The 19,438-nt window shown below is 45.5% G+C and overlaps 1 protein-coding gene across 1 annotated transcript in view; it reads right to left on the bottom strand.

Moving 5' to 3' along the window:
• Nucleotides 1-2,313: 2,313 nt before the first annotated feature.
• Nucleotides 2,314-19,438, bottom strand: part of LATS2 (large tumor suppressor kinase 2) — a 71,471-nt gene continuing 54,346 nt past the window's right edge. Inside the window, exons 3-8 of the mRNA XM_025462737.3 lie at nucleotides 15,305-15,437; nucleotides 12,475-13,889; nucleotides 10,557-11,139; nucleotides 9,210-9,392; nucleotides 7,305-7,411; nucleotides 2,314-4,684 (exon numbers count right to left, since the gene is read on the bottom strand). Of these exons, the coding sequence (XP_025318522.2) occupies nucleotides 4,190-4,684; nucleotides 7,305-7,411; nucleotides 9,210-9,392; nucleotides 10,557-11,139; nucleotides 12,475-13,889; nucleotides 15,305-15,437 (2,916 nt within the window). The 3' untranslated portion in view covers nucleotides 2,314-4,189. The remainder of the gene's footprint in view (nucleotides 4,685-7,304; nucleotides 7,412-9,209; nucleotides 9,393-10,556; nucleotides 11,140-12,474; nucleotides 13,890-15,304; nucleotides 15,438-19,438) is intronic.

Below are 19,438 nucleotides of genomic sequence, written 5' to 3'. Positions count from 1 at the left end.
AAAATATTAAGTACTGGGCTTTAAAGTTGTTTCACAAGTAGAATCTGGAGGAAGTATTACGAATTTGATAAATTTCTTTTAAAAATGTGCAACTGAATAATGGTTCAGACCACAGGAGGTTCAGAGGAAGCCAGCCATGCTGGCTACTGTTCTTCTTCTCTTCGAGATTTGCATTTAGAGTTATCAAGGGACACATAACGTGCCAAGTGCGAAGAAGGAAACTTCGAAGCAATGTAATAAGTATTTGTTCCCTCAAAGCATGCCAATCGCATCCAGCAATGACCACAGCTATGTTGAAGTTAGGCCTGGCTGTATCCTTGCAACATTCTGAGCAGAGTATTCACCTCCTATGGAATCTGTCAAAACACTGAAGGGTCTGTTCTCAGTAATCTGTTATCTGGCCATCGGCCCAGTTAAACAATTCACTTTAGCTGAGCAGGAAGAGAAGACCAAGAATAAGAAGTGAATGGAAATCTTTGGGGATTCCCTTGGGTTCCAGCCCTCAAATGATGCATAAAATTAGAACCATTACTTTTTAAGGATGTGCACAAAGATGCTCAGCCTCTTAAACTGAGAGGAATGTCAAGTTAAAGTACATCAACATACACACACACACATATTTTACCTTAGTCGATGGACAAAAATAAAAAAGGTTGATAATATTCTGCGCAGTTGGCAAAGCAGTAAGTAAATACTCCCCTATATTTCTACTGGGGGTATATATTAGTATAATACCTGTCGTTAGGCCTAAGAGATTTGATTTTACTCTACTTATAAGCTAAGAAGTTAGCATCTTACTCTTGCAGGAATCCTGAAATAAGACAAGGGACTCCACGATCAGACACACAGGACTTTATTACTCACAGTACGTTAAGCAGCATGAGCATTGGTGTGTTTGCACAAATCTCCTTGCCCCCAGGTCCCACAGGGAAGTGCAGGAGACCTTGATGGATTCTGCTGAGGTACACTGAGCCTGAGCAATCTACCCCTTTTACAGCAAGCAATAAGGAAGCTTGCTTTTTTTGTCTTGGAGGGAGACGTTACTTCATCTTCATACCTCAAGGTTGTTCACTGCAAACCCAAATCTAAGAAATAGTCCATGTGAAAAGTGGTCAGGGCCTTGCATTCTTGCATACCCAAGAATGCACAGCAGAGAGCCTTGGTAGAGTTTTTTCCAAGGTCTCTCTGCAGGGCAGTTTGGAAATAAAAATTGTAAATATACCTAATTTTAACCTAGCAATTCCACCTCTAGGAATCTATCCTATATATGTAGTTGCACATGCACAGAACGATGGCTATAGAGGTTATTTATCCTAGCGTTATTTAAAATAGAAAAAGATTAGAAACTGAAATGTCCATTGATATGGGACTTGGCTTGATTATAATACACCTTCATGATAAAATACCACATGGTATAATAAAGCATAATGAGTGCTAACTTAGATTGCCAAGTGAAGAAAACAGATGCAGAAAAGTACTCATAACGTTCTCCCATTTGTAAAAAGGAGGTAAAATGTGCACACGTACACATTTTCTTGTGCTGTGTACACATAAAGTTTCATTTCTCTAAGGACACACAATAAACTGTGAGAGGTAAACTGAATGACTGGAAAAGGGAATAGGAGACATTTTATTGTATATCCTTTTAAATGTTTTGATTTTTATTTCATGAGAGACACAGAGAGGCAGAGACACAGGCAGAGAAGAGAAGCAGGCTCCCTGCAGGGAGCCTGATGTGGGACTCGATCCTGGGACTCCAAGATCACTGAGCCGAAGGCAAGTGCTCAACTGCTGAGTCACCCAGACACCCCTACATGTTTTGATTTTTAAACCGTGTGATTACAACTATTTGAAAGGTTAACTGAAAGAAAACAAAGTATTATATTTTCTGAAATCCCACCATCTTAAACCAAAGGTCAGGGCATTCCAGTGGCCCTCTCAGTTTAAACATCTCATGCAGGAGAATGAACTTTGTGACTTATTTTATCACCCACTGTAGGTATCTAATATCCCACCTAAACCACTTGACAATCCTAATGAGCTGTACTTCGTTACTATCTTATGAAAGAGAAGCTAGGTCACAGAACCACACCCTCACCTGGACTTTTTGTGTATAATCTGGAAACTCCTTCTTCCCACATGTATCCCTTCCTTCCTGAGCCAGAACACTGTCTGGGGAGGCTCCACCCCCTTCCCTCTGGTGATAGCGCCTCCTCTGCAGTTGGCAATCCTGGCTGCATATGGACCAGGGAGAAACTACACACTGATAAAGTCAGGAAATGACAAATTCCAGGACAACACGACACCAAGGGATTTGGATTCAAACTTTTAATAATAAATTGTGCCAGTAGAAGCTTTTCAAAGGCAATGATATATCAATAAATAATAGTTAAATTGAGTTCCTGAGAAAGAACCTACCACATGAAAGTATGTCAGAGCGCTGTAAATAACGGGGCGTTACTATAAAATAGCGAAAATACTGACAGTCACGATACAAGCACAGCAGACTTCAGAATTTGCCATTCATACAAATGTAAACCAGTACACAGGAATTGTTTTTTTTTTTGTTTTTTTTTTTTTAGTTTAGACATTGATAAACTTATAAGTGTTGTTGCCTAGATATATACTAAATAATGGATACATTATGCTAAAAAATTCAAGGAAAAATATGTGGAATAATATAATGAAAAATATGATGCTTCAGATTTTTAAAAAGCAAAAAAGAATTGAACTTTTTACTCAGATATAAATCACTTTAAATAGGAATCATACTAATTTGAAATAAGGAATATTTTGTGTGTTTATCTATGTAATTATATGTACATCTACACTTCTAAGAAAATATGTATGGCTTAATTAGTTTTTTTATTCCAATGTCACTTTGAATAATCCTTGCTGTTTTACAAAGATTAGAAAACTGTATTTTTAAAACCAAGTTAAGATTGATACTTCAAAGCACACCAAAAAAAAAAAAAAAAGTGAAAGAATTGAATTTCATCATGGTAATAACACCTCCGTTGTCTATGACAACAGGAGGAATGATGTCACGCAAACCTTTCAGTGCGGGCAGTCTGTTGGCAGTAGGGTGGCAGCTACTGGATTCCACATATCAGCTACGCCAACCAGAGGGTACTGACCAGTGAAATAGAGAGTTCTATGATTGACTTAAAATTTTTTGGCATAGCTAAATTAATCCCTTTTGATGTATACAAGTTTCTTACATGACAAATGTCTAAGATCATCCCCCAAAGAATCCAATCATACCCCAGACACACACACAAAAATCACTTCTCAGTTACACATCTGCATTTCTTTAACAAAACAATAAGGGATACAATCACAGCGAGGAAGTCACCCACACGATACGTTATCAGCAAACTGTCTAGAACATCTCATTTAAAGATACTCAGTAAAAACATATTCACAGAACCTGCTGTGAATGGCAAGATATGGTAATTTTATAATAGAAAAACCCTGCTCATGCAGTACTCTCTACACATCAGACATCTGAAATCATACCCACGTAATCACCTTGCTCACACTTTCTATTATACTATAATATGCAAAAAGCAAAAAAAAAAAAAAAAAAAAGCAGCTTTTAACATTATATCACAATTTTGAAATGTGGGAAAAATATAAAACAAAAACCATTGTGTGAATAAAATGATATCAGTAATATCAGAACAGTGTTATCTTTTTTTTTTTTTACACATTATTGCACAGATTTCTTATCACATGTTCTTCAGTTTTTATGTCTTTTCCTAAATGTGAATAAGTGCTATGGATAAAATACAAATGTAGAAAATAACAGCAGCATGATTTGTCAAAGTTAATCCCTATAATTTAGTAAGAAAAATGGCTATAAACAAAATAAGTGCTCTTTCTAAACTGTACTAAACTTTTTAAAATAATGTTTTAATGCAGTGAAGGTCCTCAAAAGCCATTTCCAATTCAAAGCAATATTGATACCTGCCCCCAACCCCATCAACCAGAATCTGCTAGATTTGAGTCCTTCTTTAAAAAGCTTTTTTGTTTTGGGGGGTTTTGGTGAAGACCAGAACTTCAAGTGAAGTAATGAATGGACTAACTTGAACAACGCTGACATCGACTCTCCATCAGGCCTGTTAGGAAACCAGCTGTTGGCACCCTGGACCTCTGAAGCAGAGCGTCAGGGATACCGATTCACGGTCTACACGTACACAGGCTGGCAACCTTCAGTCTGATCCACCATATCAGAATTTTCCAAATCGGAGTCCTCTGCCTGGGAAGCATCTGCTCCTGAAGGCTTTGGGCATCTAAAGGGATAGCCGTTGTCATCAAAGAACCTTCGGAAAGTGAATTCATAAAATGCGTGCTCAGGGTGTTTATTATTTGGGGAGGTGAGCGTGTCCCAGGCCTTCGTGCTATCTTCACTAGCATCATTCCAAGGGCTTTCTTCATCTACGGGGTCAAAATTTGAGGTGTCCATGGGGTGGCTGATCTTGGGAACATACGGGGCCGGCTGCTTCCGGATGTCACTTGAGAAGTCAATGGCCCCGAAGAATGGGTGGGCCTTCAGGTCATCGGCCCCATTCCTCCCTAGCCGGTGGTCGGCAGCACAGCACAGTTTGGTGATGAGGTCCCGGGCCTCGGGGCTCAGCTTCACCTGGACTGGAATGTGGAGCGTGTTCTCCCAGTTTATCACCTGACGAGACAACAGAACCCAAATTTTCCTTTCTTTTCACATTTTAAGGCCAGTTTAGGGCAGTTCTGAGACAGTATGTGGTGACATGGCTTTCAAATAATTTTACTTTCATGACGGGACAACAGTTAGAACAAACCCAGGAGCAGCAGTTGCAAACCTGAGCAGCTAGGAAAGGCCAGTGTGGTTTAGTAAAGGGCTCACAGCCTGAGGCAGGGGGTGATGAAGCCAAATAGAGACCAAAAGAGACTGATTTTCTTCTATCAGAAAAAGAGTTTAGCAAAAGAATTTTGTGATTATTATGGCCAACAGATGGTCAACTGAGGTTTTATTAAAAAAAAAAAAAAAAAAAAGACAACCTCACAGAGGAAAATAAAGGTGACTGAACCAATGGCCCTGGCCTCATATTCATGACAGTCAACCACACAGAGCAGCCATTGGGATGTTCAGTAAATACATTTGTTATGAAATGCATCTGCTATGAAAAGAAAACCTAAGAGACTTCTCTATTATTTATACTTAGAATCAGGATAAAGCAAGGCCAAGCTAACAGGCCACAGGCTGGGGTGACAGGGCATTGGTAAGGCATGGAGGCAGGTGGGGTATGGGTGGGAGGGCTGGTTCAAACTTGAGTAGTTGTTTTAGTAGATCTAAAACTGTGAAAGCCACAGAAGAAAACATAGGGGCAAATATTCATGACATTGGATTTGGCAAAATTTCTTGTATATGGTACCAAAAAGCACTGGCAACAAAACAAAAGATACACAAAACGGACTTCATCAAAATTTAAAACTTTTGTGCATCAAAGGACACTATTAACAGAGTGAAAAGGTAACCCCCAGAAAGGGAGAATATATTTGCAAAGCATATATATCTGATCAGGGATTACTGTCCAGAATATATAATATCATGATCCTAGTGTCCTGGGATCAAGTCCCACATCGGGTTCCCCACAGGGAGCCTGCTTCTCCCACTGCCTATGTCTCTGCCTCTCTCTCTGTATCTCTCGTGAACAAATAAGTAAAAATCTTAAAAAAAAAAAAAAAAAAAATCCACAATGAGATACCACCTCACACCCACTAGGATGATTACTATTAAACAACAACAACAACAAATGAAGTAAATGTTGATGAGCATGTGAAGAAACTGGAAGCCTCAAGCACTGATGATGGGAATGTAAAATCATGTAGCCACTGTGGCAAACAGTTTGGTGGTTCCTCAAAAAGTTAAATGTAAAAAAAAAAAAAAATAAAATAAAAGTTAAATGTAGAATGACCATATGATCTGGCCATTCCACTTCTGGGTATGTAACCCCAAAAACAAAAGCAGGAACTCAAACAGATACTTGTATATGTACTCATGTTCACAGCAGCATTATTCGCAATCACCAAAAGGTAGAAAAAGCCCAATTGTTCATCACCAGATGCTTGATAAATATATGTGCTATACACATACACTGGAATATTCTTCAGCCTTAAAAAGGAAGGAAATTCTGACACGTTACAAGATGGATGGACCTCGAAGACATGCTAAAGTGAAATAAGCCAGTGGTGAAAGGACAAATACGGTATTACACTTTTACAGGATACCTAGACTAGGCAACTTCACAGAGAAAAAAGTCAAAGAGAGGTCTGGGGGTGGGAGGAATGGGGAGCTATTGTTGATGAGCCCAGTTTCTGTTTGGGATGATAAAACTATCGAAGATAGGTTATGGTTACAGTCGTACAACACTGTGAATGCACTTAAAGCCACTCAGCTGTAAAATTAAAAATGTTTAAACTGGTAAATTTTATCACAATAAAAAATTGAGTTATCATACAAGCAAATTAGTGAATGGTATGGCAATTCAATTAGGATAGAAATAGTGTCAAATTTCATTTTTATTGTTACCAGAGTGAAAACTAAGCCTTCATTCAGGATTTTTCTAAATAAGGGATTATTAATTTAGGGTCTAACATGGACTCTGGGACTTATGAATACTTCAAGAATTTTTAGTGAACACATATTTTGGTGGGTAAGTGCACTGTTCAAAGATGTTCCAAAGATTTTATCAAATTCTCAATTCAGTCCTTCCTAAGAAATCAAATCATTTATTTCAGAGAATAATGGTTATAACTCCAAAACTAATTATTTACTATTAAATGATTACTTCCAATCAATATTAGAAAAATGTGCAACTAGCCCAATCACATAGCTGATAATCTGCAAGCAATAATGGATATAGTGTATAATGTAGTATAATATCCAAAGAAGTAATTGATTTCTTCAAGTACAGTTCATAAAGTTTTCAGTATTTTTTGCAGGTAGGCACGTGTGGCAGCAGAGAATGGACATAGGGCCCACCTTTACTGCTTCTCCCTGTTCATAGTTCAAGATGGCGGATGACCAATGGTTCAAGTAAAACTTCAGATATACATAGATATCAAAACACAGGTCTAACTTGGTGGCTTTACTTATTAAAATAAAACTTTTTATACAGGTAATAATAATGATTTAAAAACATACAACTGACACTCTTCCACTACTCAGAATTAAAGGTCAAATGCTGACCAGAGACTCATGGGTTCATCAGAAAACCAAGTGTGTTTGCAGCGAGCAGATGCATGGGCTGGTTAGTACCTACCTTCAGTTGGGTTTCCGTGGGGGTAGGGGCCAGAAAGGGTGGCTGTCCCACCAGCATCTCGAAGAGAATCACACCAACACTCCACCAGTCACAGAGCTGAGTGTATCCTGAAAGACAAAGTCTCACTCAATTCCACACAGGTGTGCATTCTTCTCAGAGAAGAGTTTTGCAAAATCCTCAAATGCTAATTTGCCGTTGAAGGGGAAAGCATGTTCAAGCAGCACACATGTCATGTAAAAGGAAAGCAACCGACACAAAATGTGCCTCCCTGTACGTGTGGCTCAGAATAGCAGGCTGGGTGGGACACCTGCCAGGGTGGTGACAGTCTTCATGTATTCTCTTATTTTCTACAATTAGTCTGTAATAAACACAGGATGCTTTTATAATAAGACTTTCTACTTTTAAAAGCCTATTGTTAGTAACATCACTAACCGGGATTTTCAGTTCTTAAAGAACTGAAAGACATAAACTAAAATAGGACTAACTGAAAACCAGAAAGTGCTCTACCTGCCAGTCCTGAGGGCTTCCCTGGGAGGCTTGCTAAGTCTGTTTTGGAAGAAGTTGAGGAGTATGAAGAGGAGGGCAAAGAAAACAACTGTCTCCTAAGACCTACTGCGATGCACTCAGAGAGCCAGGCCCTTCCTCACGGAGCTCCCAAGGTGCGGTAGCTGCGGCAGGGCGCCTGCAGCTTGGTCAGGCGAGCCAGCCTCACCAAGGCAGTACAACAGGCCCATTTTTCAATTTTCTCCCACTTGTCCTTCAGAGCTCTGCATCCTAGTCCCAGTCATGCTCCAGTCTTGATGTCACCTGATCCTGGCTAAGCCTGAACTGGGCCTTAAGACCTGCCAGCAGCATTTGCTGTGTTCTCCCATCACCCCATCCCCCAGCTCTTCCACCCTGGTCTGGCACTAGAGGTGGCAGGGTAACTTGGATCCCTAGTTCCAGGACTGCACACATTAGGGTGCTGGAGATACTTCTCACCTCCCACTGTGAGAGGAAGGAGACAATGAGACTTTCCTGTGCGGTAAGGCTGATGTTCACAGCAACCTCTCAAGGTAGTTATTGTTATACCTGTGGCTCTGAGTGGTTAAGTGCTTTGCTTTGGATTTCCACAGCTGACAAAGAAAACTGGAGTAAAACAACACATGTGAAAAGACAGACCACCACATGTGAAAAGACAGACCACCGATCTCTGGATTTATTATACTGTCACTAAAAGCCCTGCAACTGATCCCTGAAAGGTTCTTCTCGTACTCAATCAAATGTCGTATTTGATAAAACAGAGCATCCACACAGGAGACTAATTCTACTGAATGCTTGTAGTTGCATGTACACCACTGCCCCCAAATCTCACCTTCCAGCACTTCTGGAACAACAGGGGGAGAACTGGAGGGAAACAATACTTATGTCCTGTCATACTTCATAACCAGCTGAATATAACCATAACCAGCTGGTATAAGCAGCTAGGAACTCAGGCAAGGAAGAGTCAAAGCGGGATCCTGGACGTGTATGGCTTAGGAGACTGAGTAGTGTCCCTGTGCTCTGAGAGATGTGTCTGTCAAAGCAATGTGGAGAGATTCTCTTGGGTTCTAGATAGAAAGCCCAACCCTACACCCCAACCTAACACTTCCCAGCCAAAGGAGTGAACTAGCAAGACACGTCTAATGGTGTATGTCCTCTTTCACCCTGGAAGCAAGGGCAGTTGCAAAAGACATGAGATACATTGGAGGCTTGTTTGTTAGGGAAATAATTTCACTCTTGGGCTTCCACAAGTACAAAAATACAATGAGAACATTCAGAGTCTCAGACAGCTGGAGCTGGAGAGACTCTTAGAGGTCATCTGGCTCAGGTTTGAAGTGAAGATGGCTGCCAGTTGGGCAGCTGGCTGTGGCTGGAAGCACGCACCTTTTCGGAGGAGCACTTCCGGTGCGATGTAATTTGGGGTCCCAACCAGGGAGTGAGCCAGGCACCTCTGGTGCTGCTTCCTGGCTCTCTGCTCCAGGGTCTTCAGCCTGTCTCCACATCGACAATTAGACACGTCGTCCCAGAGGTCACTCGGCTCCATGCTATCCTGTCTGATGTGGCTCCCTTTCATCCAGGAATCAGGGGCAGTGAAGAAGGGAATAAAAAAATGAATTTCCACTATTCAACAATGCAACAAATCCACAATTTCAAAGGGGAAAGTAATTCAGTTCAGCTCCTGACATGTTAAGAGAAAGAATCCTCCCCAACTGCTCTGTAGACTCAATCCATGAGGTAACACAAACACTACGAACAACGGATGAAGCAATGACAGGAGTTGGGTGCTGTGCAGGGTGATAGTGTGATGCTGAGGGAGCAAAGCTCAGGTAACTGTGGCAATATCGTGCATAGCATGCGGGCCAAAGTCTACTACCTGTCTGACAAGACATGTTTCAAGATGAGCGTGGAAAAGCATGAGAGGAATTAAAAAATATAAACAAAAGTGACTTTAATGCCAGAATGAATGGCATTAATGGGAATGAATTAAATTAGGATTAGTTTTGAGTTGAAAAATAGAAGCATGAGGCTCGGTTGATGGAGCATGCAACTCTTAATCTCAGGGTTGAGTTCAAGCCCCACATTGGGTGTAGAGATTACATTAAAAAAAAATTTTTTTTAAATAAAATAAAAGGCTGAGCCATGGTATTAAAATGACTATTTCAAGAAATTAAGCCATAAATAAGATAATGGCCAGGAGGACTGCAAAAGATGGTGTTAACCTATACCTACACTTAGAGATACCTATAGAAAAAAATCACATTAGCTATAAGAAGAGGACTCTTGGGAGGTTGTAAGGCTTAGTTTTTAAGGCTCATTTTATAAGGGCAGAGCGATGGTTCCCAACCAAGGTCCACACCCCACAGCCTACTGTCCTAAAAATACTATAATATAACTTGCATCTCCTTCAGGAAGAAAAGGATGTCATATCAAATTATAGAATAATGGAAAACAGATAATTTCAAAATGATCAGGAGCCACCAGGATGGGAAAGCATTGCCTTAGTTCAGTTATGTCTAGATGTAGAAAGTGGATGTGGCGGGCAGCCCCGGTGGCTCAGCAGGTTAGCGCCACCTTCAGCCCAGGGTGTGATCCTGGAGACCCAGGATTGTGTCCCACATCGGGCTTCCGGCATGGAGCCTGCTTATCCCTCTACCTTTCTGTGTGTCTCTCATGAATAAATAAAATCTTAAAAAAAAAGAAAAAGTGGATGTGGCACGTCTGAGACAATACCTTTCTGGTAGTATTTGGAATTGTGAGTCCATCTGAACCCAGTGCAGAGGCCAAAATCTGTCAGTTTGATGTGACCATCAAGATCTATCAAAATGTTGTCTGGCTTGATGTCTCGGTGGATGAAGCCCATTTTATGGACACTCTCAATGGCCAGAGTCAACTCTGCAATGTAGAACCGGGCCAGGTGCTCAGGGAATACCTCCATCCGGATCAGCAGGCTCATCATATCCCCCCCTGGGATGTAGTCCATCACAAAGTACAGGCTGTCCTTGTCTTGGAAGGAGTAGTAGAGTTTGACTACCCACTCATTGTCCGCCTCGGCCAGGATGTCCCTCTCAGCCTTGACATGGGCCACCTGATTTCGGTTCAGGACATCCTTCTTCCTCAGGGTCTTCATGGCATATAGGGCATGAGTGTCCACCTTACAAGCAAGGCACACTTCTCCAAAGGCACCGATCCCCAGGGTTTTGATTTTCACAAACATGGACTTGTCCATTTTGGCCCTCTTCAGCCTGTTGTAATTAGACTCCTTCTGGTAGAGGATCTTTCTCATCTGTTCCTGCTCAGCTTCACAAAGTCCAGCCTGTGGAGAAGGAAAACAAGGAAGTCACATTATTGGTCACATGATAGGAAACAGGTGGGGCGGGAGACCCTAGAACTGAGACAGTCCTAACTTAATTTTCATATTTAAGAACACTGAATAGGTCCAGTATACTAACAAGCAACTGGTTTGTTCTTTATATGCTTATGTAGACACACATCTGGAATCTAAAGGGAAGATAAAACAGGTGAAATTACTTCCTTTTTAGGCTCTAAAGGAAACCTCTATAAATAAAAATTTTTGAAAAGGGGACCACAAAGTTCCTGGAACTCTAAGAGCAATCTAATAATTGAATAGCTCAAGGAAAATGGGAACAAAGAAAAATCAATGAAAATGGGAGAGCAGAAAGTAAGAGCACAGATTTTTAGAATTTGCAATGATTGACTTTGTGTGATTTCAATTTACTGTAACATTTTAATTTAAATCATTTCCTTAATAACCTTCTCTAGCAGATTACTGTCAACTAAGGTACATTTAAAATATTTGCTGAGGGACGCCTGGGTGGCTCAGTGGTTGAGCATCTGCCTTCGGCTCAGGGCATTATCCTGGAGTCCCGGGATCCAGTCCTACATCAGGCTCCCTGCACAAAGTCTGCTTCTCTCTCTGCCTATGTCTCTGCTTCTCTGTCTCAGTGTCTCTCATGAATAAATAAATAAAATATTAAAACATATATATGTATTTGCTGGGTGTCTGGGAGGCTGTCGGTTAAGCATCTGCCTTGGGCTCAGGTCATGATCTCCGGGTCCTGAGATGGAGTCATGCATTGGGCTCCCTGCTCAGTGGGGAGTCTGCTTCTCCCTTTCCCTCTGGCTTTTGCCTCTCCCCCTGCTGTGCTCCCTCTGTCCCTCTCCCAAATAAATAAAATCTTAAAAAAAAATATTTGTTAATTATAGAATTAAAGGATAAATAGATTGTTACCAGATATATTTTTCTTTATAAATCCCACAATTTCAATTTATAAAATCTCAAACTTTGTTTCTACCCTTTCAAAGTGTTTAAGTACCAGTTACTAAAATTTGACAAATTTTGTTAATAAATAAGGACTGACCCTAAAAATCGATCTGGCAATCTGCCTGTTGGGGGAATCATGCACAGTGTTCACTGCTCACCTGCAGAGTCAGTGTGAACGTGCAACAGATCCAGCAACATCTGTGACATTGCCAAGCTGTTCGCCTATAACCCACCATCGCCCCGTGAGACTAATTGTTTGTAATAAAGGTGCATAAAGCAGAAACAGAAATGGGATTCTGCTGTAATTCCCATTACCACTTTAGGAAAGAACCAGGGCTCAATGATAAGGACATAATGAGAAATTACTTTTGCCATTTCCTGCTCCAGCTGCAACCTTCGGTTGACCTTCTGCTGGTAGGTTTTTATGACGTTTTCCACGTGCTGCTCCATGAAGAACTTAAACGCGTATGGGGAGTAGCTCTTGATGCGGGACTCCCTCTTCTCTTCATCTCTGCTGTTTTTCCGAACAGGAACAGGAGAGGTCTGAATCTGCTTTTTATCCTTCCCTGCTTTGTCCCCTTTGGCGCTCTTGTGGCTCTTGTCAGTCTTGTCGGCAGGCTCTGCAGCCTGGCTCCCACGGAGGCTCTGCTCCAGGCCCGCGCACAGGCTGTCCACATCGTACTGTTCGGACTTACTGCGGAGTAGCAGGTGTTTGGGGTAGGGCGGGGGTGGGCACCTCAGGTCTGGGCTGCCATAGTCAACATCCAGCGGGTACGCACTGGCGCCCCCCAGGGGCAGAGGGTGCTCATCCTTGGCGTCCAGACCCTCGGCTCCAGAGGGGGTGGGCGCTGGCACCCAGGCTGGGTGGGAGGGCCCCACAGCCGTCTGAGGCTCGGGCCGCATCACCCTCACACTCTTCACTGGGTGCAGGATGTGGGCGGCTGTCACAGCTGTGATGGTGTTGGGGGAGGGCATGGACGGCTCTGTCTTGCTGGGCACTCCCGCCCGGATGGGCACAGCCACTGGCTGCTGGTGGTTGTTGAAGGAGTTGGTTCTGCTAGGGACAGGGCCTTCAGGCAGGAATGCCACGTGCTGGCGGGCTGGTGCCTCCAGGCCTGGCTTCTGAAGAGAGTCACGGCGGGACAGGGTAGAGGACTGCCACTGCTGGACAGGAGGGCTGCTCAGGTCATATAGGTCCACGTTGAGGCTGTTTCTGGAGGGTGTCATCAGACTCTGGGGGGGGCTGTCGCTGGTGAACACCTGGCCCCTGGAGCCCAGCATGTGCACCTGGTGGGCCTGCTTGTGGTGCGTGTGGGGCATATACAGACCTGTCGGTGTTCCCGTGGGCGGGAACGCATGGCCAGCCCCAGGCTGCCCACCTGGGCCCTTGGCAGCCAAGTTTGCATAAGCTCCGGCCTCCTTGTTTTGGAAGGAGGGGCTGCGCTGGATGCCATAGCCCAGCGGCTCCCCAGGCACCAGCAGGTGTGGCCTGTAGTGGGGGCCTTGCAGCGGGAGGGCTTGGCCCCCAGGGCCAGCCACTGGGAAGCTCATGCCCGCGGCCTCCATGTTTGCGGCATAGCCTTTGGGCTGGTGCTGATGGCCACTGGGCACACTGTGAGTGCTTCCAGTGAAGAGAAAGTCCATGTACTGGCGAGGCACCTCCTCCAGTGTGCTGCCACCCTCGTAGGCTGCCGCACTCATCTGATGGTAGGGTGGGAAAGGGTCACCTGTTCCTTCAAAGCTTGGCCTCCGTGGTACAGAGGCTGGTACGGTTCCCTTTCCTGCAGAGAACAGAAGAGGGACATGGCATTAGTGGGGAGCCTGTGCAGCTGGTCTGCCTCTTGCAGACTGGCCCCGCCTGCCGGCAGTGTCCTTGGGGCTGGCCCTGCTGCAGGCTCTTCCATGAGCCCAGGCCCTCTGGAAGGCCCTTTGACAAAGGCTGAACTCTGCTGTGGGCAGATCCTGGGGAACTTCTGGGTCACAGGCTCTGCCCTGCCCCCCGAGGTCCCTCACAGGGATACCTGGCAGAGCCGAGAACCTCTACAGACATCAACTAGTGCAGAAGCACAGACAAACAATGACTGTCTTCCTGGGCTAAGAAGATGCATCAATGAATACACATCAGAGGCAAATGTAGAAGAAAATCATAACAGATTTGGGCCTGCATTTCCCTTTGGGGCTCTGCCCCAAGACAGACTCTGGGACTCTAAGAATCTTGACAGGGATAGCCGGCAGGCAAGGGTTTAAGGGTCTTCTATCAACAAGAAAACAAGAGTTTGTGCCCTCTTAACAAAGATACAATTTCTCACTCAACAGAGGAAGGGAGTTTTATCAAAGATCAAAGACAAAATAAGGAAAGCCCTTTTTGCTAACTATCCTAAATCCCTTATCATGCCCAGGGACCTCAGGTACCAAAAATTGTCCCTCCCATTTGCTCTATCCTCAAAAAGGAACATTCACTGACAGCCAATGAGGCAGAGCATTTGGTGCTGGTGCCTCTGGCCCTTCCCAGGGGATACTGAGGGGTTGTCTAGGCCACTGCCTACGGCCTCCAGGCTGGAGAGACGTCTTCCAGCCTGCTCTGAGGCTACAGTGTGAGAAATCACTGTATTTTAAAGTCAATGAAATAGGGGCACCTGGGTGGCTCGGTCGGTTAAGCAACTTCGTTTGGCCCCAGTCATGGCCCCAGTCATGGTCCCAGGGTCCCAGGATTATCCCTGCACTGGGCTCCCTGCTCAGTAGGGAGTCTGCTTCTCCCTCCTCCTCCTGCTGTACTCACTCTCTCTCAAATAGATAAAATCTTTTTTAAAATCTTAAAAAAAAAAATCAAGGAAATAAACCTCCCTTTTCAAAGACTCCCTCGCAGGCCCAAGAGAAAGTAAAAAGAACATTTTAAAACTCACTCTCTGCTAGGTTGCCTAACTTTACTATCCAGTGAGTTCTTCAAACTCCATAAAAAAAAATATGTATACAACCCCCGCCCCCCAGAAAGTACCAGAGGCTATTTCAGGACCCAGGTAATTCCCATGATTTGCCACCTGTTGCCTCTCTTTTCAGGGCCCAAATGCAGAGCAGGGCAGGCCCAGCTCACCAGTAAGGGCAGTGAGTGCCAACAGATAATGCACTGACCAGGGCCACACTGGACCTCACTTCCTGCAAACCGTCTTCACCCACAGTGCAGCAGGTCTGAGCTCACCTGGGGAGGTCTGCTTAATGACTCGCACTATCTGCTCATTCCTGGGGTCCAGGTAGCCCATCTTGCTGATGTACTCCAGGGCGGCCTCGATGCTCCGGCTGCCAGTCTGCTTGAGGGCCCTGCCTGCCATCTCCTGGGAGGAAAGCACACAGATGAATGGGAAGTCTCAATGTGTGTCATCTTGACACAAAGCCATGCAGGGACTTCTATTCTCACCCTGCTCAGAACTGTTGTGATATCTGCCTCTGTGCCTGCTGGGGTCTGTGACGTGCCGCAGACAAGTCTCAGAACGAGCACAGTTGGCCACATGTCCTCAGGTGCTTCATGACAAAAGCCTAACACACATTAACCCATAGGCTATTTATTGTATGTCACAAACACACAGGAATTTTGATGGGTGGACCTGAAAGAATCCTAAGTTCTGCTTCTCCTTAGAAAACTTCTGTGATTGGACTGATAAATCCTGCTTTGGGATTGGGGGAGACTGGGTGACGGGCACTGAGGTGGGCACTTGACGGGATGAGCACTGGGTGTTATTCTGTATGTTGGCAAATTGAATACCAATAAAAAAAATTTTATTTAAAAAATAAAAAATAAAAGAACCAATGTGATAACCCCCCCACCCCCCAAAAAAAAATCCTGCTTTGGGAGTAAACCTAAAACTAGAACAGTTTAATGTGAACAACGGTTGAACAACGGTTAAAGTCCGAGACCCTAGCTTTAACCCCAGCTGACCCCCAGGCTAACTGGGAGAAGGAGACAGAGAAGGAGTGGCCCCCCCTCGTGCCCCCTAGAGGAGGGGAGGGAGCAGGGTCGATAATAAAGAGCTTGCTGGATGCCTACTGTTTCCAGTGCCCTGTGCTGGCTACAGTAGCTGGGAACTTGCACATGGGCTCCTGATCTAATAGAAGAGAAGACAGGCCCCAAAGGAGCCCTTGGAGCAGGACCCAGCACAGGACAAGCCCCCTAAAACTGCCTGTGGGATGAACAAGAGACAGAAGCTGGCGACTAGCCACCATGGGAGACACAGCAGCCGAGGGTCAGAGGAGATGGACTCCTTCTGCTGAGAGAGAGGGCATCAGGGACTGTTTGTGGAGGAGACAGAGACACAGATGACCCCTCAAGAACAGACAGAATTTGGGTAGACAGAGAGCCCAGGAGAGAAAAGGTATTCTTGGTAGGTGGAACCGTCGGAGTATAGGACAGGGGGCAGAGAACGGGCAGAGTGGCAGGCACCGAGAAGGGGCATTAGAGACAGCAGAGGGGGGCTCGGGCTGGGGCCAGACTGTGCCCAGGCCTGCTCCTAGTTGAAAGCAGTTATGGAGGCTTTTCAACAGGGGATATGGGGCAATGAGATCAGTTTGGGGCAGAGAGACAATAAGCAGATTCTCAAGTCGGAGAGATAAAACAGGCCAGAGTAGACAGTAGACAGGAGGGGACACAGCACCTGCTGGTTGGCTCAGCAGAGCTGTGGGCAAATGGGACGGGTGGCGGAGGGGAGAGAAAGCCTCAGAGCCCAGCCTCCTGGAGGCAAGGACAGAACAGCCATGTCGAGGCAGCAAATGGGGCATGTATGGAAGGGAACACAGCACTGTGAACGGGGAGGGCAGGCCAGTGGGGAGGAAGAAACAATGCAGTAGGGGTGGTGACAGGAGATGAGAAGGGTTCCGAGGGCTTAAGGGATGGGAAAGCATGGCAAAGGGAATCTCGGGGCTCAGACAGGAGAGAGGAAAAGGGAAAGCATGGCAAAAGGAATCTCGGGGCTCAGACACCTCACCTTCCGGTGAGGGTGTGGGAAGACCTCAGAATGACAAGAAGAAAGCTCGGGGTATTTCTGGACAGGCAGACTGTGGCTGCGCTAGCACAGGGCCACTCTGGGGAAACAGTACTTTGTCCCCGACTCAGAGTGAGTCCAGCCCAGCCCTTCCCAGCCCAGCGCCTTTCCAGGCTGACTCCCAACAGACCACTGTGCTCCCAATGGCCCTCGGCCAGGCATATCACACCCCCAGGACCTTTATCAGACCAACATGTGCGTCGGTCCATCTGTCTCCTCCTCCAGGTCCGGGCGCACATCCTGGGGCCTGCAGCCCACAGTACCTGAGGCTATACCTGGCCGCTGGCCACGACAGCACAAGTGACTTCAGCGCTCACTACCCCCCTGGTGACAGCATACTCCAGCCAAGCTTTCCATTCCCAGCGATTCCCGCCTTGTGGCAGGACAAAGCACACGTGCCTATACTCCTGCTGACGCCAAGAGAGCAAGCGGTGCGGGCGGGACACACACACACACACACACACACACACACACACACACACGCCTAGGTGCGCGGGCGGGGGGTGGGGGGGGCACGGTCAGGCTGCCTGGGGGCCGTGGCGGGGCCGGAAGAGGCAGCTTTGGAGGCAGACGGAGACCTGGGAGTAAGAACAGGGCTGGTGTTTGAAAGCGAGCAGGCGTGTAAAGTGCCGTGGGGCTGTTGAGAGGGAGGCGCACGAGCCAACACGGTGATGCCTCACCTGCAGGCGGAGGTAACGCTTCAGCCTCCCCGCCTCAGGGCGGCGCTATGCGATGAGGTCATGTCTGCAGAGAACTCTCAACAGCTCCAGAAAAACATGGTATAAGGCCGCATCTTATCAGGATCGCCCCGGAGCTTCCGGCGCCCATTTAAACACTGCGCCCTTGGGGAGCTGACCCTAACCAGCACGCGCTGGCTCTGCACCACCACCACCACCGTCTCCGTCTCCCTGGGGTGACCCGCCAGCCATGCTCACTGCTTCGGCACCCGCCCATCGGCAGGGAAGTGCGGACTCCCAGCCTTCGGTCAGGGGGGTGATCCTGGGGACCCGGGATCGAATCCCACGTCGGGCTCCCGGTGCATGGAGCCTGCTTCTACCTCTGCCGATGTCTCTGCCTCTCTCTCTCTCTCTCTCTCTCTCTGTGTGACTATCATAAATAATAAATTAAAAAAAAAAAAACCCGCTCCAGAAGAGGCTGCAGGGTGGCAGAGCCTTGGCGTGGGGCATGGAGCCAAGTGCCTGGCTTCACCCTGCCCCTTGTCACACAGCAGCTGTGTGACCTTCAGCCAATTACTTGCCTACTTGGAGCATTTGTTTCTCTCCCTGCGAAATAAGGTGAATAGTACTGCTCCGCAGATTAAAAGACCATGACATGTTTCAAAACAGCATCATTTAAGGGTCTGCTCTTACAGCTACAGAAGTATTTAAGCATCTCTGGTGACAAACGTAAAGATTATATTTGTAGGTCTTATACAGGGTCAATATTTCATCTAAAGGACTTTATCCTTTTTACCATACTTCTAAAGAGAAATGTCATGGGTTCTTTCACCAAGTCTCAACGGACACCTCCAATCTCTTCCAGTTCACCTAGGGCTGCCCCATAAATATTACTATCTTCCATGGGTGCTGAGATGTGCACAAGGTCAGGCAGTCCTGCCCTAAAGCAAGCATGTGGCCCCTGTGAAAGGGGAAGGAGAGTCAGGTATCTGTTCTAGTGTCTGACACTAGAAAGTGCTGGCTAAGTGGATGGAATGACCAAATGAGACTCAGATCAACAAAGGAGGAAAGAACTACAAGTGGGGTGGCGGCCAGGAGGTGCTCCCGGTTCTCTGGGCAGGCTGCCTCCTGCCTGTGGGGAAGTGGAGAGAAAGCACAAGCCAGAGCTGTACCCAAATACAGGCTGTAGGGAATGTAAAACACCAATGTTTAACACAAAAATCAAACTAAGTTTGATTTCCCCAAGTTTTACTCTATTACCCTACCTAATTTGCATACCTGGGCTATTCTTCAGGAGAGCCTTTTCTATAGAAGTTCATGAAATCTTGAACTGTCCTACTGTGTGCCTCTTAAATTGCTTACCCTTTACAAAGTATTAACAGTCTAAACCTGGGCGGTACAGAAGGTTAACAAGACTTTGATACATTTATGTCACCTAGCAACATGCACCAAGAAAATGTCACATACAATTAAATTCTAAAGCACTCCAGAAAGCTTCAGTTAGGATTGCTTACTGTCTCACACAAAAGTTAGGCTTTTCTAGTAGGGACTAAAGGTACCATGTCTGCAAGCCAGCCTTCTTCTTCTTTTTTTTTTTTTTAAGGTTTTATTTATTTATTTATT

The sequence above is a fragment of the Canis lupus genome, chromosome 25 (assembly GCF_003254725.2).
Source record: "Canis lupus dingo isolate Sandy chromosome 25, ASM325472v2, whole genome shotgun sequence".
Classification (NCBI taxonomy): Eukaryota; Metazoa; Chordata; class Mammalia; order Carnivora; family Canidae; genus Canis; species Canis lupus.
This window is presented reverse-complemented; position numbering and strand designations above follow the sequence as displayed.